Source organism: Lithobates pipiens, unplaced genomic scaffold, assembly GCF_037356315.1.
Source record: "Lithobates pipiens isolate NorthernLeopardFrog02 unplaced genomic scaffold, aLitPip1_a1.2 Scaffold_10, whole genome shotgun sequence".
In the NCBI taxonomy this organism is placed as follows: Eukaryota; Metazoa; Chordata; class Amphibia; order Anura; family Ranidae; genus Lithobates; species Lithobates pipiens.
In genome coordinates, this window is record NW_027507686.1 from 167,409,076 (window position 1) to 167,434,942 (window position 25,867).

At 44.6% G+C, this 25,867-nt stretch overlaps 1 protein-coding gene across 3 annotated transcripts in view; it reads left to right on the forward strand.

Annotated features, from left to right (window-relative positions):
* Positions 1-16,739, forward strand: part of LOC143935518 (phospholipase A and acyltransferase 2-like) — a 143,594-nt gene extending 126,855 nt beyond the window's left edge. For all 3 annotated transcript variants that reach the window (XM_077459464.1, XM_077459454.1, XM_077459471.1), the window contains 2 exons: positions 7,513-7,671; positions 15,807-16,739. In XM_077459464.1, the coding sequence (XP_077315590.1) occupies positions 7,513-7,671; positions 15,807-15,908 (261 nt within the window). In that variant the 3' untranslated portion in view covers positions 15,909-16,739. The remainder of the gene's footprint in view (positions 1-7,512; positions 7,672-15,806) is intronic.
* Positions 16,740-25,867: the final 9,128 nt, after the last annotated feature.

Consider the following 25,867-nt stretch of genomic DNA (forward strand, 5'->3'; position numbering starts at 1 on the left):
AGCTCCGTGACATACAGCGCTGACAGCAGCTCCGTGACATACAGCGCTGACAGCAGCTCCGTGACATACAGCGCTGACAGCAGCTCCGTGACATACAGCGCTGACAGCAGCTCCGTGACATACAGCGCTGACAGCAGCTCCGTGACATACAGCGCTGACAGCAGCTCCGTGACATACAGCGCTGACAGCAGCACCGTAAGCAGCCCCAGGAGGAAGTCAGCACAGCACAGGGATGGTGTGATCCCCTCATAATAAGAACCCCCAGGAGGAAGTCAGCACAGCACAGGGATGGTGGGAGCCCCTCATAATAAGAACACCCAGGAGGAAGTCAGCACAGCACAGGGATGGTGGGAACCCCTCATAATAAGCAGCCCCAGTAGAAATATGACACCGCTCAACCTCTTCAAAGAGGAGGGTAGGGGCATATAGTACGGTGTGCTTTTTTGGGTCAGGGAAGTGAGCCAAATGAATTAAGAAGGTCTGTGTGCTTGATTCCAAAAATTGTTTATAGACATATACATGGTCTACTGATCACATGTGTTGAATTCCTCCGAGATCCATGCCTCATTCATTTTTAGAAATGTGAGGTAGTTAACACTGTGGTGAGCTAGGCGAGTACGCTTATCGGTCACAATCCCCCCTGCTGCGCTGAACGTCCTTTCGGACAGGACACTGGATGAGGGGCAAGCCAACAGTTCGATTGCAAATTGGGCAAGCTCTGGCCAGAGGTCAAGCCTGCCCACCCAGTAGTCTAGGGGTTCATCACTCCTCAGAGCGTCCACATCGGCCGTTAACCCAATGTAGTCGGACACCTGACGGTCTAGGCGTTCCCTGATGCTGGATCCGGATGACACCTGTCGATGGGTCGGCTGAAAGAATGACCTCATATCCGAAGTCACCAACACATCTTCAAACCGGCCTCTTCTTGCAGGCGCTGTTGGATTGGTACCCGCAAATCCTTCTCTGGGAGTGGGAATTGCTCCTCTGCCAGCGCACGCAAAAGCAGAATGCAGCATTTCTCGAAGCAAGGCCTGGAAGTGCTGCATTCTGACAGCCCTCTGCGACGGCGGTAACATTTCCGCCATTTTGTGTTTGTACCGGGGGTCTAAGTACGTTGCCACCCAGTACTGGTCCTTGACCCTCATGCTTTTTATACGGGGGTCCCTATTAAAACACTGGAGCATGAAGGCCCCCATTTGCACTAAAGTGGAAGCGGTGTGGTGGCCTGGCTCCTGCTCATCATCCAGGATAATGTCGTCCTCTTCATTCTCCTCTCCCCATCCTCGCACAACAGGGATCCCAGAAAGGTTTAAAGCATGCTCTTCTTGCTCCTGCTCATCCGCCCCGGCACCATCCTCCTCTGACTCCTCATCAGACTCCTGTTGTTGACTTGTCTCAGATAGAGTAGCCCCCCCTGGGAATTCATCCAGCATTGCGACTTCCTCATCTTCCCGCTCCTGCTCCTCCACAGCCTGATCAATGACACGACGCAATGCACGCTCCAGAAAGAAGGCATAAGGTACCATGTCACTGATGGCGCCATGGCTGCGACTGACCAGTTTGGTGATCTCCTCAAATGGCCGCAGAAGTCTGCATGTGTCGCGCATGAGCAGCCACTGGCGCGGTGAAAAAAAACCCAGCTCCCCAGAACCGTTTCTTTCGCAGAGTTCATACAGGTAGACGTTAACTGCACGTTTCTGCTGGAGCAGCCTATCAAGCATATAGAAGGTTGAGTTCCATCGCGTCGGGCAATCGCAAATAAGACGTCTGACCGGCAGATGGTGTCGCCGCTGAATGTCAGCAAGGCGAGCCATGGCCGTGTAAGATCTTCTGAAATGGGCCGAGATTTTCCTTGCCTGCCGCAAGATGTCCTGGACCCCAGGGTATTTGACAAGGAATCGCTGCACGACCAAGTTTAAGACGTGTGCCATGCACGGCACGTGCGTGATTTTGCCCTGTTTCAATGCGCTAAGCAGATTGGCACCGTTGTCACACACCACTTTACCAACTGTCAAATTGAGCGGTGTTAGCCACTCATCTGCCTGTGAACGCAAAGCTGAAAGGAGTGCCGGGCCAGTGTGGCTCTTTGCTTCCAGGCACAACAGACGCAGCACGGCATGGCAACGTCTCACCTGGCATGTGGAATAGGTTCTGGGGAGCTTGGGCGGTGCAGTGGAAGAGACGCTAGCAGCGGAAAAGGAGGAGGCAGCTGAGGAGGAGAGGGAGGAGGATGGAGTAGGAGGAGGAGAAGAAGAGTCAGGCCTGCATGCAATCCGTGGCGGTAAAACCAAATCTACACGGGTGCCACGGGTTACATGCTTGACGGCCGTCAGAAGGTTCACCCAGTGGGCAGTAAAACTGATATACCTTCCCTGCCCGTGTTTGCTAGACCACGTGTCTGTGGTCAGATGTATCTTGGCACCGACACTGTGTGCCAGAGATACATTCACTTGCCGCTGAACATGGCCATATAGCTCTGGGATGCCCTTCTCTGAGAAATACTTCCTTCCTGGGACCTTCCATTGTGGTGTTCCAATGGCCACAAATTTGCGAAAGGCCTCCGAGTCCACCAGTTTATATGGCAGTAGTTGGCGGGCTATGAGTTCTGACAAGCCAGCCGCCAACCGTTGGGCAAGAGGGTTATCCGGCGTCATCATTTTTTTACGCTCAAACATTAGGCCCACGGAAGCCTGCCTTTTTGCAGAAAAATGTGAGCTTGGCGTGATGGAAGGTGGAGTGGAGGACAATTGTGAGGAGAGAGGAGAAGGAGAAGTAGAAGACGAGGCTGGACGGTGAGAGCCTGCAGTGTGGCTTTGTGTGTTCCGTTGCTCCCACTGGGCTCGGTGATGGCTGCTCATGTGCCTTCTTAAGGCGGTCGTCCCTAGGTGAGTATTGGGCTTACCGCGACTAACGCGTTGACTGCAAAGATTGCAGATGGCAACGCTATTGTCAGCAGCGGACACGTTAAAAAAAGCCCACACTGCGGAGCCATGTGCCGGTGTCCTGGGAGCGCCAGATGTGACCGTACATGGTCGATGACTCGCTCCTGATACATTTGCAGTCTGCTTTGTCCCTGCTGTGCAATGTAAGTCATTGCTGCTTCTCCTCCCTATCTGCTGGTCCATATCTCCCTCTGAACTCCCCTCCTCTTCCTCTCTTGTGGGCACCCACGTGACATCACTAGACACGTCATCATCAACGTCACCTTCCCCACCGCTATAAGTAGAGTAGGCAGCAACACCGGGGACCAACCTCCTCCTTGGGCTGATCTGGGTACTGGCGTCAGACTGCTGAGTAGCGCTTGTTGCTACCTCCTCTTCCTGATCCAATACCAAGAGTGGCTGCGCATCAGAAATGTCCTCTTGATATGGATCGGAAAATAATTCCAGTGACTCAAGCGGAAGGTATGTGGTGGTGGTGGTGGTGGTCGTGTTGTTGGTGGTAGTGTCTTTGGGGGTGCACATAGCAGAGAGTGAAGAAGAGGGTGCAGATCGAGAGGATGAGGAGGGTGCAGAAGAGTAAGGCTGAGCGAGCCACTCAACCAAGTCTGGTGCATCCTTTAAAGTAATTGAACGCACCTTCTGCAACTTCCCACTTTGGCTCAAGCCTGTTGCTCCTGCCCTACCCCTACCACCCCTGCGGAAGGGCCTGCCTCTTCCTCTGCATGTCATTTTTTAAATGACCCTGTGACAAAACTCTTAGTCCCTATACCGCTGAAGGACTGCTGCAGTATAGGTGAGCGGTCAGCAGTGGTGCACGTCAACCCTATCTATTGTGGACCTATAGCGGTCCTTACAGAACAGCAGACTGTACCGCACTCAAGCCTATGTACCGTAGCACCCTATACCAAGTTACCAGTCCTTATAAGAACTTTTGTGGACCAAGCAGGTTGTGTATTAGTGTTTAGCAGACTGTACGTCAGTCCCTATACCGCTGAAGGACTGCTGCAGTATAGGGCAGCGGTCAGCAGTGGTGCACGTCAACCCTATCTATTGTGGACCGATAGCGGTCCTTACAGAACAGCAGACTGTACCGCACTCAAGCCTATGTACCGTAGCACCCTATACCAAGTTACCAGTCCTTATAAGAACTTTTGTGGACCAAGCAGGTTGTGTGTTAGTGTTTAGCAGACTGTGCGTCAGTCCCTATACCGCTGAAGGACTGCTGCAGTATAGGGCAGCGGTCAGCAGTAGTGCACGGCAACCCTATGTATTGTGGACCGATAGCGGTCCTTACAGAACAGCAGACTGTAACGCACTCAGGCCTATGTACCGTAGCACCCTATACCAAGTTACCAGTCCTTATAAGAACTTTTGTGGACCAAGCAGGTTGTGTGTTAGTGATTAGCAGACTGTACGTCAGTCCCTATACCAATGAAGGACTGCTGCAGTATAGGGCAGCGGTCAGCAGTAGTGCACGGCAACCCTATGTATTGTGGACCGATAGCGGTCCTTACAGAACAGCAGACTGTAACGCACTCAGGCCTATGTACCGTAGCACCCTATACCAAGTTACCAGTCCTTATAAAAACTTTTGTGGACCAAGCAGGTTGTGTGTTAGTGTTTAGCAGACTGTGCGTCAGTCCCTATACCGCTGAAGGACTGCTGCAGTATAGGGCAGCGGTCAGCAGTGGTGCACGTCAACCCTATCTATTGTGGACCGATAGCGGTCCTTACAGAACAGCAGACTGTACCGCACTCAAGCCTATGTACCGTAGCACCCTATACCAAGTTACCAGTCCTTATAAGAACTTTTGTGGACCAAGCAGGTTGTGTATTAGTGTTTAGCAGACTGTACGTCAGTCCCTATACCGCTGAAGGACTGCTGCAGTATAGGGCAGCGGTCAGCAGTGGTGCACGTCAACCCTATCTATTGTGGACCGATAGCGGTCCTTACAGAACAGCAGACTGTACCGCACTCAAGCCTATGTACCGTAGCACCCTATACCAAGTTACCAGTCCTTATAAGAACTTTTGTGGAACAAGCAGGTTGTGTGTTAGTGATTAGCAGACTGTACGTCAGTCCCTATACCAATGAAGGACTGCTGCAGTATAGGGCAGCGGTCAGCAGTAGTGCACGGCAACCCTATGTATTGTGGACCGATAGCGGTCCTTACAGAACAGCAGACTGTAACGCACTCAGGCCTATGTACCGTAGCACCCTATACCAAGTTACCAGTCCTTATAAGAACTTTTGTGGAACAAGCAGGTTGTGTGTTAGTGATTAGCAGACTGTACGTCAGTCCCTATACCAATGAAGGACTGCTGCAGTATAGGGCAGCGGTCAGCAGTAGTGCACGGCAACCCTATGTATTGTGGACCGATAGCGGTCCTTACAGAACAGCAGACTGTAACGCACTCAGGCCTATGTACCGTAGCACCCTATACCAAGTTACCAGTCCTTATAAAAACTTTTGTGGACCAAGCAGGTTGTGTGTTAGTGTTTAGCAGACTGTGCGTCAGTCCCTATACCGCTGAAGGACTGCTGCAGTATAGGGCAGCGGTCAGCAGTAGTGCACGGCAACCCTATGTATTGTGGACCGATAGCGGTCCTTACAGAACAGCAGACTGTAACGCACTCAGGCCTATGTACCGTAGCACCCTATACCAAGTTACCAGTCCTTATAAGAACTTTTGTGGACCAAGCAGGTTGTGTGTTAGTGATTAGCAGACTGTACGTCAGTCCCTATACCAATGAAGGACTGCTGCAGTATAGGGCAGCGGTCAGCAGTAGTGCACGGCAACCCTATGTATTGTGGACCGATAGCGGTCCTTACAGAACAGCAGACTGTAACGCACTCAGGCCTATGTACCGTAGCACCCTATACCAAGTTACCAGTCCTTATAAGAACTTTTGTGGAACAAGCAGGTTGTGTGTTAGTGATTAGCAGACTGTACGTCAGTCCCTATACCAATGAAGGACTGCTGCAGTATAGGGCAGCGGTCAGCAGTAGTGCACGGCAACCCTATGTATTGTGGACCGATAGCGGTCCTTACAGAACAGCAGACTGTAACGCACTCAGGCCTATGTACCGTAGCACCCTATACCAAGTTACCAGTCCTTATAAGAACTTTTGTGGACCAAGCAGGTTGTGTGTTAGTGATTAGCAGACTGTACGTCAGTCCCTATACCAATGAAGGACTGCTGCAGTATAGGGCAGCGGTCAGCAGTAGTGCACGGCAACCCTATGTATTGTGGACCGATAGCGGTCCTTACAGAACAGCAGACTGTACTGCACTCAGGCCTATGTACCGTAGCACCCTATACCAAGTTACCAGTCCTTATAAAAACTTTTGTGGACCAAGCAGGTTGTGTGTTAGTGTTTAGCAGACTGTGCGTCAGTCCCTATACCGCTGAAGGACTGCTGCAGTATAGGGCAGCGGTCAGCAGTAGTGCACGGCAACCCTATGTATTGTGGACCGATAGCGGTCCTTACAGAACAGCAGACTGTAACGCACTCAGGCCTATGTACCGTAGCACCCTATACCAAGTTACCAGTCCTTATAAGAACTTTTGTGGACCAAGCAGGTTGTGTGTTAGTGATTAGCAGACTGTACGTCAGTCCCTATACCAATGAAGGACTGCTGCAGTATAGGGCAGCGGTCAGCAGTAGTGCACGGCAACCCTATGTATTGTGGACCGATAGCGGTCCTTACAGAACAGCAGACTGTACCGCACCCAAGCCTATGTACCGTAGCACCCTAGACAGACCAAGTTACCAGTCCTGATAAAGAGCTTTGTGGAACAAGTGAGTTGTGAATGATTAGCAGACTGCAGCAGAAGGGCAGCAGTCAAGTATAATATTCTTTCTATATTTGGAAGAAAGAATATTATACGTGTACAAGCCTATTACCGTACCACTGATACCAGTCCTGAAAAGAACCTTTGTGGAACTAATAGTAACAGCAAGTCTTTAAAATTATCCTCACTGCCTGACACACTGCTTCCTGCCTGTCCCTATACAAATTGGCAAAAAAGAGTAGGCTGGAACGATTAGCTGGAACAGCTCTTTTGTGGACCTGATAGTAACAGCTAATGATGATGATGATGATGATGATGAAGAAAGACTAATCTGGCTGAGCTGTCCCTAAAATAGCAGCATACAGCGCTCTGTCCCTTTATCTAAACTGACAAAAGAAACTCAGGCTGCTGACCTAACACCTATACCAGTCCTGAAAAGAACTTTTGTGTACCAAATAGCTAGCGTTTTCTCTGTCCCTACTCCACACAGGATCCTTTCCCTACAGTGACAGAAGAAAGAATGTAAAATGGCCACCGGATCGGGTGTATTTATAGGTTAGGGGGAATGTCCAAGTGTCCATGAGCTGTCATGTCTCAATTGGTTGTCCTGTAACACATGATAAACGTGTCACGAAAGGTTAAAGTTCTTGTATACATTAAACACGTAAGTCCGCCGGGGCGAACGACGGAAAAAGGCGTTCGAACCCGCGGACGGCGAAAGTCGGAAATTCGCCGCGAAACGACCGCCGGGCGAACCGTTCGGCCATCACTAATAATAAGTATGATCAGAAGATGAGTCCGTACCCTTCAGAAAAGGTGGTGCAAGCAGCACTGCAACAATTGGGTCAGATAATGCCATATAGTGTCACCAGTGCCAACTGCGAACATTTTGTAACAGAACTACGATATGGAAACTGCTTCTCTGAGCAGGTATGATGTGAGAACTGTTATGCCGCGTACACACGAGCGGACTTTTTGACAGCAAAGGTCCGACGGAATTAATCCAGACGAATCGGACAATTCGATAGTGTGTGGGCTCCATCGGACTTTTGCTGTTGAAAAATCTGACGGACTTTAGAAATAGAACATGTTTCAAATTTTTTCGCCAGATCTCCACCAGACCCAGTTCATATCGAGAAATCGGCTCGTGTGTATGCTAGTCCGACGGACAAAAAACAATGCTAGAGCTGCTATTGGCTACTGGCTATCAACTTCCCTAGTCTAGTCCGGTCGTATGTCATCACATTCTAATGCATCGGACTTTGGTGTGATTGTGTGTGGCCAAGTTCGTTCATTTGGAAAGTCTGTCGGAACTCCGGCGAAAGTCCGTCGGGAAGACTGTCGGACCTAGTCCGTCGAAAAGTTGAAGTTTGGAACTACAAAACGCTGGAGGGGAAAAAATCTATTATTCTCAATGGAGATGGTTCACATCTCCACTCCAAAATGCCTGAAGCCAGAACCATCAAAAACGCCTGAAGCTCAAACAAGTTCTGTAACTTTTTTTTTTTTAGGCAGATTTGGGCTTTTTTGCTTTTTACATTGGTGACCTTTTGACCTGTACAAAAAAGCAGTAAAATAGTGCGACTTTCTGCCTGGAAATGCTACGCTCAGGTGTGAATGGGGCCTAAGTCTCAAGTGCAAATGGTACAAAATTGTATCAGTAGTGACGTGGCATGGGTTGAACCTGGTCATATACCAAATGGCAATGTTGTCAGAATACAGCAACCGCTGGCCTTCCGGTATTCAGGGACTTACAGCCCTTCCACACTGTGCCACCCATAGGGTCAGCGATAAAATGCCGCTATTTGTAGCGGCGTTTCACCGTTGGATTTGCAGCCGAGAAAGGGTTAAAACCGCCCGCAATGTGCCGCAATGGCGGCATTTTGCCGGTGGTATAGCCGCGTTGCCCCATTGATTTCAATGGGGAGCAGCGGCAAACACATCGCTACTTCACCGCTCCAAAGAAGCTGCTGGCAGGACTTTTCCTGACGTCTTGCCTCGGGCTTTCACACTGGAGACAATGGAGCAGCTGTTTGAGGGTGGATTGCAGGCGCTATTTTTAACGCTATAGCGCCTGAAAAATGCCCTCAGTTTGAAAGGGGTCTAAGGCTGGCTGATGATAAATCTGCATCTACTGGTATACAGCTGTTATACAGGTCAACTGGTGGTGCATGTAAGTAAAAAAATGTGTGCACTGTGTGGTGGGTGGAGGGGTACACTTTTATTTTTAACACTAGAGGAATCTCTGGTCAACAAAGGGAGCATGGTGACTCTGAGCAAGGGCAACTGTAACTAATTGGAGGAAGGGGCTGCTGTGATTGATGTTGGCAGGGGACAGAGGCAGCGGAGGAGGCTGTGACACAGGGTAACTGATGGCTAGGTGGGGGCAATGTAACAGATAGGGAGCTATTCTAAAAGGTGACAGGCACTATGACTGACTGGTGGTGGTGGTGGTGGTGGTGCTGTGGTTGATGAGAAGGGGGAGGGGCCTATGTAACTGTGTGATAGGGATAGTTCTATGGCTGATCAATGTGATTTGACATCTGCATTTACTTTGGAAACATCAAATAATGCATAACAAGCACAATGTCCTAATTTAACGAGAATGAGAATGTGTGCTAATTTGTGTGTGCAAACCCGAATACATCTTATCTAAACCTTAATGCTTTACACAAAGTGATCATTTTTTTTCCTGGGCACATTGTAATGCAATGTGCCAATAGCAAATCATGAGCAAATCAAGTGGAGGAGTCATGTAGTCACTGAGAAGGCTGTGTCACCTCTACATGTCTGCACATGGATAAGGGTGGCTACACTCCAGGGAAACGCTATAATGCAGTGTAGCCACCCTGTAGAGGGAAGTGTAAGTTGCAAGTTATTTGAATTCTGTTTATGAAGATGGTCCTGTAAAATAAAGTAAGCATTTTTGAAAGCAGGTCAGCATGCACTTTAAGTGATGGATTAAGTATTAATTACAAGTACAAGTGGTTGTAAAGGCTAAGGGCCTTTTCACACAGGCTTTCCAATCAGGTCCGCCTGTCAATTTTTTCAGGCAGACCTAATCGGATGCACCATTCACTCCTGTGGAGTCGGTGACATGTCCGTTGACACCCGCTGCTATCCGATCCGGTCCTGTCCGTGAAATCCAGACAGCTGGAGACCCTGTTTTCTATCCATCTGGCGGATCAGATGAAAGTAGACAGATGGCTTGTTTTCATCCGATCTCCCCATAGAGGAGAGCGGGGCTCTGACAGGTCCATCTCAGCACAGTGAGCAGCGATGGACCTGTTATCTGCCTGCTTAGCGGGGATCAGCAGATCGATCCCCCGCTGAACAAGCGGAGTCCGGTGGGCAGACAAACCCATGTGAAATGACCCTAAAGGTTTTTTACCTTAATGCATTTTCATTCCCCCCCCCCCCCCCCCCAGTCCCACCTAAAAACATACCTATCTTGATCCAGCACTGTGCCAGAGAGCACAGTGCTGGTTTGGGATAGAGTCCGCATAAGTACCCCCATAGCAAGTGGCTTGCCGTGGGGGCACTCTGAAGGGAGGAGGATCCGACAGTACCAGCAGAGAATCTCATAAGTGGAGGTTCGGAATCTGGAAGCCTCCCTTTAACAAGGGGGACCCCAGATCTTGCCCCCCCATGTGAATGAGTATGGGGTACCCATACACCACAAATGTATAAAGAGTGAATAAATGAGTTTTTGACAATTCCTTTATTAAAAAAGAAAAAAACAATATAGATCCACCATCAATCATGCCGGTGATGAACCCGAAAAAAGAAAAAAAAGAAAACCTCCAGCCTTGTCGAACACTCCCCGCAGACTGCCTGCTCTTCCGTCTGACCTGACATTTCTTAAATAGCTAAGGGGCATAGTCACGCAATTACATAGCTATTTAAGAAATGTCAGATGGAAGAGCAGGCATTCGGCAGGAAGCTTTCGACGAGGCCATTTTTGTTTTATTTTTTGGGGTTTATGGCAGTGGCGGGATCTGGTTATGGGGAAGAGGTCCTTCTCCTAATCAACATGGGGACAAGGGGCTTTGGATCCCTGCCGAAAAGCACCCCCCCATGTTAATGGCATGTGGTTCAGGAGGGGGGGGGGGGCACTCACTCACCCCCTCCCCCCCTGTATTTTGTTTTTTGGGGGGGGGGGGGGGGGCATGCTATTTTTTTTTTAGATTTTTTCTATTGCTGGCATTGTTTTGCTTAAATTTTAGCTGTCAGTGGAGAAGCCCACCGACAGCTGATGAGTTATTGGTTGTTAAGGATGCAGCGGCAGGCTTCCCGGCCTGCTGCTTAACAAGCAGCTATTTTTCACACAGAATTCAAATTGGTCGATCATTTTTCGACCGATCCGAATTTGAATTGTTCTGAAAATGTGGAATTCGTTCGAAAATTTATAAACAAATCTAAATGTTATGAAAATAAAACTAAATGAATTCCGAAACGAAACAAAATTAGTAACATCTATCTGATATGAAGCTAAGTTTTTCATTCTGCACATGTCTAGAGGCCATAGAAGTACAGTGAATTGTTCAAGAAGCCAGTTTGAGATGATTTGACATGAATTGAATTTTGTGACATGGTGCATTATCCTTCTGGAAGTAGCCATCAGAAGATGGGTACACTGTAGTCATAAAGAAGATCAGCAGTATTTGAAGTACTCAGACCAACCCATCCGGCACAAACAACTATGCCATGTTCAAAGTCACCTAAATACCCTTGCTGCCATGTGACTAGCTGATTAGCAATTTGTTTTACCAAGCAATTGAACTGGTGTACCTAATAATAAAGTGGCGAGTGAATGTATGTTCCAGCACTGTTTCCAGTGATAGCTCTAAGGGCCGGTTCACACTACTGCGATGTGAGAACCCTACAAATCAACTGCGGGTTCCCGCATCGCACCCGGCACGCACGGCAGTTCATACTGCCATATGCGAACTGCTGGGGAGTGTCATTATATGTTAACGACACCCCCATTTCAGCTTGCATATTGCACTGTGAACTGACAGATCGGACATGAATTGATCCGATTCTGGTCCGAACTGAAAAAAGGATCCTGTGCATGTTTGCACCATTTACTATCTGTATGGCTGACATCGCACCCGCACAGACATCGCATGTAATGTGAACAGCAGTGCGCTGCGCATTACATGCGATGTCTGGCATTGCAATAGTGTGGACCGGGGCTTAGAGGCATAAAATATAATACAGTTGTTTAGATGGCGTTTTTGTTATTAAACCCTTCCTAGGACCAGTATAATAAGAGGTTTACTTTGAGTTCTGATAGATGTGTGAAGTTCAGATGGCTGTAAACATACATGCATACAGTATTTGTAAGACTATGGACCCATTCCAAACAGTTATAGTTGGCAACAGTTCCTAGTCCAAAACTGCTGCCAAGCATGGATATAGTGCAGCTACACTTACCAAATAAAATATTAAATAGGTCCCAAGAGCAATGATGATATGTGGCGTGTACTAAGCCAAACCTACCAACTATGATTATATCAAACTTGTGCTTTCGGGGCAAAGCAACAGGTTTGCATCAACACTATCCTCAGCAGCGTACACTTAAAGCGGAGTTCCAGACATTTTCAGTTTATTAACCACTTCAGCCTCGGACCAATAAATACCTTAAGGACCAGAGGTCTTTTTGCAATTTGGCACTGCGCTGCTTTAACTGGTAATTGCGCGGTCATGCAATATTGCACCCAAACGAAATTTGCGTCCTTTTCTTCCCACAAATAGAGCTTTCTTTTGATGGTATTTGATTGCCTCTGCGATTTTTTTTTTTTGCGATATAAATGGAAAAAGAGCGAAAATTTTGAAAAAAAAAGATATTTTCTTCTTTTTGTTATAAGAAAAATCGAATAAACTAAATTTTAGTCATACATTGAGGGCAAAATTTATTCAGCCACATGTCTTTAGTAAAAAAAATGTCAATAAGCGAATATTTTTTGGTTTGCGCAAAAGTTATAGCGTCTACAAACTAGAGTACATTTTCTGGAATTTACACAGCTTTTAATTTATGACTGCCGATCTCATTTCTTGAGGTGCTAAAATGGCAGGGCAGTACAAATCCCCCCCAAATGACCCCATTTTGGAAAGTAGACACCCCAAGGAAATTGCTGATGGGTATGTTGAGCCCATTGAATATTTATTTTTTTTGTCCTAAGGGATTGAATAATGACAAAAAAAAAAAAAAAAATTTTTTTTACAAAAAGTTGTCACTAAATGATATATTGCTCACACATGCCATGGTTATATGTGGAATTGCACCCCAAAATACATTCTGCTGCTTCTCCCGAGTACGGGGATACCACATGTGTGGGACTTTTTGGGAGTCTAGTCGCGCACGGCACCCCGAAAACCAATCACCACCTTCAGGATTTCTAAGGGTGCAAATTTTTGATTTAACTCCTCACTACCTATCACAGTTTCGAAGGCCATAAAATGCCAAAATAGCACAAAACCCCCCCAAATGACCCCATTTTGGAAAGTAGACACCCCAAGCTATTTACTGAGAGGCATGTTGAGTCCATGGAATATTTTATATTTTGCCAAAAGTTGCGGGAATATTACAAACTTTTTTTTTTTTGCACAAAGTTGTCACTAAATGATATATTGCTCACACATGCTATGGGCAGAAGTCAAATTACACCCCAAAATAAATTCTGCTGCTTCTCCCGAGTACGGGGATACCACATGTGGGGGACTTTTTGGGAGCCTAGCCACGTACGGGACCCCGAAAACCAAGCACTGCCTTCCGGATTTGAATATAAAATGCTATAAAAAACAAACTAACCAGAGTCACCCGTAACACTTATACGGTGATCAGTGGTGAAAGGGTTAACTAGGGGCAATCAGGTGGTTCAAATTTTTATTAGGTAGTATATGGGGGTCCCTGGCGCTATATAAAAACCTGACGGGGAACCTAAATAACTAACTGGCTAACCAGCGTCACCAGTGACACTTATACTGTGATCGCTGGTGAAAGGGGGTGAAAGGGTTAACTAGCAGCAATCAGGGGGTTAAAACCATTATTGGGTAGTATATCGGGGTACCTAGCGCTATAAAAACCTGGCGGTGAACCTAAAAAAATAACTAGCTACCTAGCGACACTAGCGACACTGATGCAGCGTTCAGAAAAATTATCGCTTAGTGACACTGGCAAAAGGGGGTGAAAGGGTTAACTAGCGGAAATCAGGGGGTTAAAACCATTATTGGGTAGTATATCGGGGTACCTAGCGCTATAAAAACCTGGCGGTGAACCTAAAAAAATAACTAGCTACCTAGCGACTGTAGCGACACTAATGCAGCGATCAGAAAAACGATCGCTTAGTGACACTGGCAAAAGGGGGTGAAAGGGTTAACTAGCGGCAATCAGGGGGTTAAAAACATTATTGGGTAGTATATCGGGGTACCTAGCGATATAAAAACCTGGCGGTGAACCTAAAAAAATAACTAGCTACCTAGCGACACATGCAGCGATCAGAAAAATGATCGCTTAGTGACACTGGCAAAAGGGGGTGAAAGGGTTAACTAGCGGCAATCAGGGGGTTAAAAACATTATTGGGTAGTATATCGGGGTACCTAGCGCTATAAAAACCTGGCGGTGAACCTAAAAAAATAACTAGCTACCTAGCGACTGTAGCGACACTAATGCAGCGATCAGAAAAACGATCGCTTAGTGACACTGGCAAAAGGGGGTGAAAGGGTTAACTAGCGGCAATCAGGGGGTTAAAAACATTATTGGGTAGTATATCGGGGTACCTAGCGATATAAAAACCTGGCGGTGAACCTAAAAAAATAACTAGCTACCTAGCGACACTAGCGACACATGCAGCGATCAGAAAAATGATCGCTTAGTGACACTGGCAAAAGGGGGTGAAAGGGTTAACTCTAGGGGCAATCAGGGGGTTAAATCTTTATTGGGGGGTGATAGGGGGCTACCCTGGACCTAACACTAACTGTCCTGACAGTTTTTACTGTCACAACTGACACTGAATGCATTGATCAGTAAAGAAATGATCAATGCAATCAGTGACACTGTGACTGGGGGGGGAGGGGGGGCGGGGGGGGGATCGGGGGGGTTTGTGTGCCTGTGTGTACCTACATGTCAGTGTAGTGTTGGTGCACACTTACTTTTACTGTTCTCCTCGTAGTCCGGTCAAAAAGACCGCCCCGAGGAGAATGACATCACTTCCTCCTTCCTGTGTAAACAATACACAGGGGAGGAAGCTTCTCATTGGCCAGGAGCGATCCAGAGGGGGTGGCCGAAAACCAACGGCCATCCCCTCATCACGGAGCGCTCCTGGACCGAATCGGACCGCCGTAACCAGCGGGAGGGGGTCCGATCGGACCCCCCACCCGCTGGAAGGCAATCACGTAGATGTACGTGATTATGCCTGCCTGTGCCATTGTGCTGACGTACAATGGCAATACGGCGGTCCTCAAGTGGTTAAAAGTCAGCAGCTACAAAAAGTGTAGCTGCTGACTTTTACTAAACACGCACTCACCTGTCCCATGGTCCAGTGATGCGGCCGCCCGAAGCATTGGATCTGTCCCCGGCATCACTAGTGTGGGCACCTGGCTGTGACAGCTTGTGGCTTCATAGCTGGGTGTGGACTGCTCGTGCACTAGTTATGCTGTCCTGAATGGCTGAGTAATTGGAAGTGGGAGCTGGGTATCTGTCAAAACTAGGTACCCACTCCCCCCCCCAAAAAAAAATGACATGCCACATGCATGTCAGGGGGTTAGGACTCCTTAAAGCAGAAGTTCCACTTTTGGGTGGAACTCCACTTTAACTTACCTTTGCTTCCACAAACTGTACCAGACACTCGGCAGTCAAACACTTTACAGCTGAATTTAAGAAGTTAGATACTATACAAATATATGAAGACTACAACTAGAAACATGGTTTTTAAATGTATTTTTTTATCCAAATTGTTCCTTTCTCTAATCAATATGTTCATTTTAATTCACGTCTAGCTAGGCAAAACAACCTGTAATTAAACAGACTATGTTACAATGATGTTTATTATGTCTTGCAGGTTGCTAATATTGCCCTTTACACAGCAGTTGGAGGAGGAATACTAGCAGCAGCATTAGCCACCCTTGCTATTATTACAAGGAACAGACGGCAGAACCAGTAATAGCAAGAGATAGTTGCTGAAAAGTGACAGCAAAAATGAACCAGATGAACTGACAACTGCAAACAGAGGCAATGAGTGTAGCAGTTTTTATATATATTCATATAGAGATTTCTGCTCAAAAAACAATTTGTGTACCTTTCCTAACAACGTCACAGCAGATGCAGACTTATTCATACTACTGTTGCCTTAACCACAAGGGTCTTTTAAAGATGAGAGTAAATAAAAATCCTATGCCGCAGAAATATAGATATGATTTCCTGAAGAAATGACAGTCAGCAGCGGGGACCTGTGTGCTACCTGAAAGGACATGAAGAATAACCCAAAGCAGCGAGAAAGAATCTATATTATTATTTTAACATACCCGGCTATAAACTGATTTACAAGTGTTTTGGCTTATCTTAAGTACTGCATAAAATTTTTTATTGAGCCCTAATAATGAATACAGCCAGAAGCAATAAAGCCTTCTAAAACTTTTTTAAAGCAACAATGATTACCGGTTGATCAGAACAATATGATGGTTCATAGGAGAAAACAAAGGCAGAGGGCCCTGGAGTGTAGTGCAGCATTCACTCATTATCTAGAGCAAGAAAACAAAACGGAATGATTTACTCTATGGCCAATATCACTCATTTATTTTTTAAATATTTTAATATATACATGTTCCACTCTGTGTGCCTAGATATGTCATTATTTAATCCCACCAGTACCTATGCGTATAGTGTTAATTTCTTCTTATCTAAGGAACATATTTATCATTAATACTCTATTGCCGACAATTGAATATTTTGTTTCCTTTGAACTATTTTAAATAAATGCAATATGTTTTACTGATGCATGACTTCTACCTTATTGCAAACAATGATGATATACTTCTCTGGGCATGCTTTCACTGTGTGATTTAAAACCAGATATTGATTGTGGGGTGGAATTTACTGGGTTAAATTGCCCATGTCATATAATCATTGCATGATTTGTATAATTCCTCCAAGCAACAAGGTAAGGAAAGAGTAAATCGCTGTGAGATCTCTACATAGCCCTGGATAAGATACATAAAAATAGCACCAGCTATCACATCTGCATCTTCCACTCAAATCACTTTTACCTAAAAGCTAGGAGCCTGATGAATAAACAGAAACAAGCTCATTGCTGTGTTCTACCGCTTGTCTGCCATTGCCACATCTTTGGCAATCAAATGATTAAATGGAGTCTATCATAAGAGAAACACAGACTGCCAATGCTTTCCTTCTAAAAATGTTAGTTGTCTGGAAGTTCTGTTGGCTCACTGACTTGAATACTTTCTGAGTCATTGATCTATAGCAAATGCTGTATACAGCTTGGGAAAAATTGACATTCTTATTGGCATAATTTACCCAAGCCTGCAACCCTTGTTGTGAGCCTGGGACAACCCAATTTTATCAAAATTTCTGTAACATGAACTACCTGTATTTACCTACAGTACCGGAGCACAGTCTCCCTTTATTGTAAAAGTTTCTTATCAGGAGACACTACAGGTATGTTATTATTATTACTAAGGTGCAGAAATACAGGCACAACACATTTTAGTGGAACATTTTCAGGAACACACCACTATCAGCTCACAATCCCCCTGGTCTTTAACAAATTGTGAGGGAAAGTCTTGTAGGTAGACAACACTTAAAGTGAACTAATGTGAAATGTGTAGTCTCCTGGAGTCCACCATATAAGTGGTGTCTGCCAAATACTAAGTATATACTTCTTATAAATACGTGTTAATATAAATAATTATTTATTAACACGTATTTATAAGAAGTATATACTTAGTATTTGGCAGACACCACTTATATGGTGGACTCCAGGAGACTACACATTTCACATTAGTTCACATCATTTATTTATATTATTTTCTGGGGCAACAAATAGGGCCATCTATTAATAACACTGATTAGATCACCACACACCTTTTTGGCACCAAGGTGTTTGTGAGGAAAGGTTTTAGCGCCAAATCTTAATTCATACTTTATATCTCTGGCCTACTCCTTTTATTTTTATTTTAAGTGGTAGGCAGTGGCGGCTGGTGAAGTTTTAGGATGGGGGGGCGCAAGACCCCGCCCATCCACGGTTGACCCCTCCCACTTCTCATAAGCCACACCCAGAATTTGTAGAATGATATTGGCGTGTATCCAGAATTTCATTGTCCTGCAAATACAGTAGCTGTGTACATAGACATAGACTCCCTACCTACCATCGGAGTTGCACTGTGCTTATCACTGTTATATGCACATATTAGGCCCTATTTGGTGGTGAGGGAAATGTGTATTTGGTTTGAAGAACAGCAAAAGGAAGGAAGGATCATTGAATCTAGCCAAGTACAACTCACGCAATCCACAAACACTAAAAGATTCATTTGCATCAAGATCTGAAATGTAAATGACTGAATAGTAAAACACAACTCTTCAAGTTTACATCAAACTCACTGATGTGAACCACAACAAATAAAACACATAGGAAATAGGACAATGAGACTGTGCATACAGATTACTCCTAATGTGTTGCCAGTGGCACTATTAGCTTTAAAGTAACTAACGTAGCTGCGATCATTTTTTAAAGTTGAAGGGATTTATTTGGCAGTAAATCATTTACGTTAAGCAATTTTTAACCCTGCCACTTCTTCCAGATGAGTAGCTACAAACAAAGACTTGTATTACTGTACACTGTGCTTGAAGATGCTTGTTTGCAAATTTGCCCTTTTCCTGCGCAGTCATTGCAAGCTTTTTAATGGGGTGTTTGGGAGGGGGGGTAGGGCAATACAATACTCGAATTAGGAGCCATAGTGTGAGTTGTATTTTGTATTCACCTGTAGTTAACTGGAAGATGAAATCATAACCCACAACAACACTACATTGTGCAATTTGCTGGGTATAAATGGTGTCATACTAGGCACTACCAGGCCAGGATTGCCACAAAGACAACATAGGCAAAGGGGTTGTGTGGCAGGGTTCTCAGGATGGGGAAAGACACATAGCCACACCTACATCTTGTTGCTCTTAAGCAGCCCATAGACAATTTGTTTTTCTTTCCTTGTACCATGGACGGACACGGACACGGACACACACACACACACACACACACACACACACACACACACACACACGCGCAAGTTATACGGACAAGTGAGAGGTGTTAGTGGCAACAGATTACAGGTCAGTTGCAGAACAGTATTGAACAAAACCTGCCAACTGCAAATCCACACTCAACATTCTAGTACAATTTTCTGCACATGGAAAAGCAGATAAAATATTTAATAAGAAATGCACGGAGCACATTTACCAGATCATTTTACAGAAAAGAACAGATTATAACCAATGTGGACATTTAGAGCATGTGCAAACTTTGCAAAAATAGAATGACTGGTATTTGCCAAAACAAAACAAAAAATGCCTTTTTTCTTTTTTTGAGTACAATTAGTTTTCCACAAAATACAAAGGGCAGCAAAGTGCATACCATTCTAACAATGTACATAAGTTATTAAATAAGGATCAGATTTAAAAAGAATATAAATGAAGCTTTAAGTAGGTCTCTTCTACATGCATATTATTCTTCATTAAAGAAAAACATATGTAAAAAGGCCATTGGTAACTGCTAGGTTAACAGCTGTAGAAAATGCCAATTCTCTGGTCACAGACTCCACTAGTATAGAGCTTGGTCTTTGATTTTGTTATGGATTCAATACTGTTACTCCAATGGTAAAAGAACATGTGACTTGGAATATGGCAATCTTCCTGATTAGGACAGACACACAGACACACAGACACACACACACACACCACTTACCTGACTGTGTGCTCTCCGCAGCCGCTCCTCTCCTGCACTCCCGCTCTACTCCTCTTACTTCCTGTTTCCTCTCTCAGGTGAGATGGGAGAGAGAAGACAGGAAGTGACATCTGAGTCAACTCAGATGTCAATCAAACTGCCCGCCCGGCCGTAGTAACACATACTACAGCGCCGGGCGGAAGCTACTCAGCGCTTCAGAAAGCGCCCTGAGGCGGGCTAAACGCCCGCAAATGAAGCGCCACGCCTGCAATCTCATGATTGCATTGGCGTGGCGTTTCCCGGCGTGCAGTGTGACCGGCGCTCGAGCACTTCCTTAAAGAACTTTTTTTTTTTTTTTAAAGGGGCAGTTTTAAAACTTTTTTTTTTTTTTTACATTTTTTTTTTTTTTTTTTTTTGTGACCACACAGGGGGGGCGGCGCCCGGGCGCCCCCTATGGACGGGCCGCCACTGGTGGTAGGTTCTAAGCACAGGCAGCTTCAACCTCTCGAGTCTATTTTATTATTGTTTATTTTATATCATTTTTATTTCACTTGATTTTCCTTTATTCTTGTAGTGAATAGGTATTGTATAATCTGTCCTTAGTGCAATCTTATTTATTTATTTCCAACACTTAAAGTGGTTGTAAAAACGTACAAACCACTTTGACCTACAGGTAAGCCTAGAGCAACAGCTGTCTACAGCGCAGGCGCACTATCGCCGTTAGCAGCATGCCGCTGCTAACAGCGATATGCCGTTAGTGGCGGCTCCCATGCGCATGCACGGGAGTGACGTCATCGTTGCTCTGGCGCTGTGAGTGGCCGGAGCAGCGATACCTGGAAAAGAAGATGGATGCTCCGGACTACAGGGGACAGTGGTGGCATCGCTGGCTCCTGTGTCAGGCAAGTGACACATAATGGGCTACTATGCGATGCATAGTAGCCCATTATGCTTTATCTTTGCAGGGAGACAAAGAGGAAATAAACCCATAAGGGTTTACTTCCTCTTTAAAGTGTTTGTAAACCTCAGACATAAAATATGAACAAAGCATATCTCTCTATAGTGTGTATCTGTCTCAACACAGAGTCCTAAGTGCCATTTCTGTCTGCTGCTTTGTTCCTCTGCTATCAGCATAAGTACCTTGTGACACATTTTCCTGACACCAAGAGAAAAAAGATGACAGGGGAGGGATCTCCAGCTGATTGACAGCCTCAGCTAAGATCCTGTGTGCAGGGGTGTTTCCCTTCCCTCCAATCAGCTCTCAGTGCTCTCCTCACTGAGCTCTGTAGAGTGTGACTTCAGCTCCCTGTCCCCTTTTTATAAAAGCTCAGACAAGCTGTATAAATTTTCGACTTTGAATGGATGTAGAGGAAAGAAGATTGCAGATAAACAGGTACAATTTACGTAGGAGGATTTGTTTCGTCTCTGTGTATCACCCGAGGCCAGTCACTACACTGGGTATATGTACAAAGGGTTTACAACCACTTTAAGCTGGACATTTACTGATCGAAAATCAGCTGGTCCAGCAAGGACTGGCTGATCAGTGTGTGACAGTCTCTGCTATTAAAGGGACATGCTAATAAACTGTTGTGGCTCATCGACTGCTGGTGATGATCAATGTAATCTGACAGTGGCAATGTCCCAGCCATGAGTTGTGTAGAGGAATCTGTTCATTTTTTTTCCTTCTTTCAGCCTGCTGCCTGACAAAAAAAAATAAAAAATAACCATCTCTGGCCAGCTTTGGAGGATTGGAGGATTATGCTGCTCTAAACAAATCAGATCATACAATGTCCCTACAGAGACATTGGTAGAAGGGAAAAAAAGGTGCTGTTACCCACCCTTATATTAGTAAGGCCCTTAGATAATATAGATAAAGAAAATATCATCACAAAAGTACAAGAGATTCTGGACACAATCCATGAATCATAGAAATATTATTTCCTGAATTGCAAGGATGTCCAGGATACAGTACTTGATTGATGTAACTTTTTGCAAATAATTCTGGCTTTTTTTAACTAATTTGTGACCGCCTCCTGTACATATACGGTGGCAGGATGGCTCTCTTGTGCGAATCGTCTTATATGTAAGGCGGCTCCTTCAAGAGTCATAGCAGGGGGCGGTCACCCATGATCATGGGCACAAGAGCCATAACAGGGATTTGTATGTGTAAACACACAAATCCCTGTTCTGACAGGGGAGGAGAAACAGATCGTCTGTTCCTACTAAGTAGGAACAACGATCTGGCTCCTCTAGTCAGTCACATCCCCTCACAGTTAGAAACACCTTCCTATGACACACTTAACCCCTTGATCACCTCTAGTGTTAATCCCTTCCCTGCCAGTGACATTTATTCAGTAATCAGTGGCTATTTTTTAGCTCTGATCACTGTATAAATGTCAATGGTCCCAAAAAAGTGTCAAAAGTATCCGATCTGTCTGCTGCAATGTCAAAGTCCCAATAAAAAAACGCTGATTGCCGCTATTACTAGTAAAAACAAAAAATAATAATAAAAATGGCATAAATCTATCCCCTATTTTGTAGACACTATAACTTTTGCGCAAACCAATCAATATACGCTTATTGCGGGTTTTTTTTTTACCAAAAATATGCAGAAGAATACATATTGGCCTAAGCTGATGAAGGCTTTTTTTTTTTTTTTTTTACATTTGGGATATATATTTATTATAGCAAAAATTTCAGAATATTGCGCAGAGGTGATCAAATACCACCAAAAGAAAGCTCTATTTGTAGGGGAAAAAAGAACATATATTTTGTTTGAGTACAATGTCCCACGGCCACGCAATTGTCAGTTAAAGCAATGCAGCGCCACATCGCAAAAAATTACCTGGTCAGGAAGGGGGTAAATTCTTCTGGGGCTGAAGTGGTTAAAGTGATTGCAAACCTAAAAATGATTTTCTTTTTTTAATATCAAACATGTTATGCTTACCTTCTCTGTGCAATGGTTCCTCTTCTTGGGTCTCCCTCCTGGCTCCTGCTGAGTATAAGCCACTGACACACAGAGTGCAGCTTGGACCCTCTCCCGCTATCTGGGTGTGATTGATGAAAACAGGAGCCAATAGAGGAGAGAGCCCAGAGAGCCGCTGCACAGTGCTAGATTGAGATTGGGCTCAGGTAAGTATAAGGGGGGGGCTGCATAAAGAAGGTTTTTATTTTTTCTTAATACAGAGAATGCATCAAGGTAAAAAAAAAAAAAAACTTGTCTGCCTTTAGAACCACTTTAGGGTTGACATTCTTCTGCTATGTTGCACATCCCGTATTGATGCCAAGCTGTGTTTTAAGTATTTCTGTTTACTATTATTACTCAAGAAGATAGCTACACCAATACTGTATTAAAAGTTTAGGGAAAATACACTCTCCTTTACTATTTTATCAGTACAGATAATAAAAATTAGACATAAGTCAACCTACAAGTTCATAAAAAAGACAAAAATTGTATGCCCACCATAACTGCATACAGCAACAAGTTTTTCAAAACTCCAACACTCTTTTATTTATAACTGCATACAGAAGTTTGTTAAGTAAATGGTTTCTAACATGGGGTAAAATAATCCCCTCAATAAATAAAACAAAAATTTTAATGGTGAACATAGTCCCTCTACATGTTTTGGCTGCTTCTTCAGAGGGGAAGTAGGTGGGTAGGCCACGCTTTCATTTTTCTAAACAAAAGTCCACTGTGGGTATAAAATAGTTGCATTTTCAATAATACTAGGATGTCGTTCACCCACAAAAGGGATTTATCTAAAACTATTATTATTCAAAACGTATACCTCTTTCTTCAAAAACATACTCTGATGCTTGAGCCCTGTACTTACAGCACCATCTAGTGGTGAAAATGAACTACAACTGCTAAATTTATGTACATTCTTTATTTATTAAAAGAATTCAGGTTTTACAGCAAATTCAAGTGTAACATCAAAGTACACAGTATCAGAAAATGGAATACATGTCAAATTTAGTGAACAATAAACATTAATTGTGCCAATAAAAATGTCAAACAATGTATAAATCAACAAAAAAAATTGGTAAAGGAATTAGAAACTAAAAAACAAATGCTCTCTTTTCTTATTTTTTCCAAAATATGTTAACAGAGAGAGAGAAAGAAAAAATAAAAACACGGAAGGGAAAAGGACAACTGCTAAATTTAAAGCAGGTGACACAAAACAGTCTATATATAAAAAGATTTGCTGTGCAGATATTAAAGGCTAAGTTAAAGGCTAACTCATACACACAGGATGTTTATTTTCCTCCCCTGGATGCCTTTGCTCCAGGGGAGCCAAAGAAATTCAGATAATATTAATTTATTTTGACCATTGGAATAAGTGAATGCTCAAGTGATAAACACTTTTAGGAGCCTTGGGTCTTTTTTTGCAGCAAAACATTCCTCTCCTGATGTTTTTTTTTTCTGCCTCTAAATGCCTGCATGTGCAAAGACGCAATGACTAATATAATGGGGAATTTCTAAACAGAAAGAAAAGTGAAACGCCTCTATCAGCTGTTATTTTAACGCCCTGTGTGAATGAGTGTGAATAATAAACACACATATTGTTGTAGGAAAAAAAGTGTATTTATTATTTTTTCTCAGGAGCCTGCAAGCATTGAACCCATGATCAGTGGATAGCGGGCGGGTGCAATGTAAGGCTCCTGCAGACTCTTCCTTCCTACCTCTGTGCAGTCTTTCAGTTGTGAAGCTGGAGGTGTTAATGGGCTACAAATGCACTAATTACCGCACTCATAGTCCATTGAAAACTATAAGTCTGTCTGCCAGGGTGGTGAATGAGACTTGTGTTTCATTCAGTCAGATTTTTGTGAATGAATGATGTGGCTGTTTGAGCGGAGTACCACACAGTCAGTCCAAATTTAAATATGACAGCGGCTGCAGGGGAGAGGAACAAGGCACACGTCGCATGGAGGGGGTTCTCGTGTGTAACATATAACATGTTCTTTAAAGTATAACTAAAGGCAAAATATTTTTTTTATGTTGTATATAGAGTGGAGAGGGTTAAGAACACCTGTCAGTTTTTATTTCTGTGTGTGTCCCTGTTAAAGATTCACCCTTTTCTATTTGTCCTGTTTATCATTATCTTCGAATGTGAACGTAAAATAAAATCCCAGTGAAGCAATAGAGGGAAAATCTACCAATGGAGACACTAGGCCTGATGGCACCCCGGAATTCCCTCACTTTGGACGGACTTCCCCTCACTTCCTATTTTGGCTATGGGACATGAAGTGAAGGGAAATTTTCCAAATGGGACATAGATGGCAAAAAAACTGGCAGGGGTTATAACCCTCCCTAATTCTTTCCAAAATGAAAAAAAGTTTGCCTTTAGTCCTCATTTAAGCTGAGCTTAGTTTTAAGCATTTACACAGGTGTATATCAGTGTATTGTTTATAATATTGTTACCTCCTCTCATCGTCAGTTTCATCTAGTGCCCATAATGCAATATTTTTTTGATTGGGGAACTTCAGAAGAATTTTGCATAGTGGCCACTAGATGGAGTGTCTAATCATATGAGATGATCATTATAAAAGCAATATGGCAATTATTCACTGCTCCCGTGTGAATGCTTAAAGTGGGAGTTCCGTCCGTTTTTTGTTTTTTTTTAAAAGCCAGCAGCTACAAATACTGCAGCTGCTGACTTTTAAAATAAGGACACTTACCCGCCCAGCGTGCCCGCGATGTCGGCACCCGAAGCCGATCTCTCGATAGTCTCTCGGGTGCTGCCGCCGCCATCTTGGGTATGGGAATCAGGAAGTGGAGCCTTGCAGCTTAATTTCCTGGTTCCCTACTGCGCATGCGCGAGTCGCGCTGCGCAATAAGGATGGTCCCTGCTGTCTCCGGGATCCGTGTGTTTCCCAGCAGACAGCGGAGGACCTTCGGAAAGGGGCGTAGATTCTGCGGAAAGGGGCATATATTCTGCAGATATCTATGCCAGAAGTGGGTGCAGATACCTGTACTGTACAGGTACCTGCACCCCCCTCCCCCCTGAAAGGTGCCAATTGTGGCGCCGGAGGGGGGGAGGGTTCCAATGAGCGGAAGCTCCACTTTCAAGACATTGTTTTTTTTTTACAAGGACCCCTAAGTGTATTTCCACACAGTCAAATTTGAGAAAACCCCACTATATGTTCAGCATGTGTTCCTAGTTACACAGCAT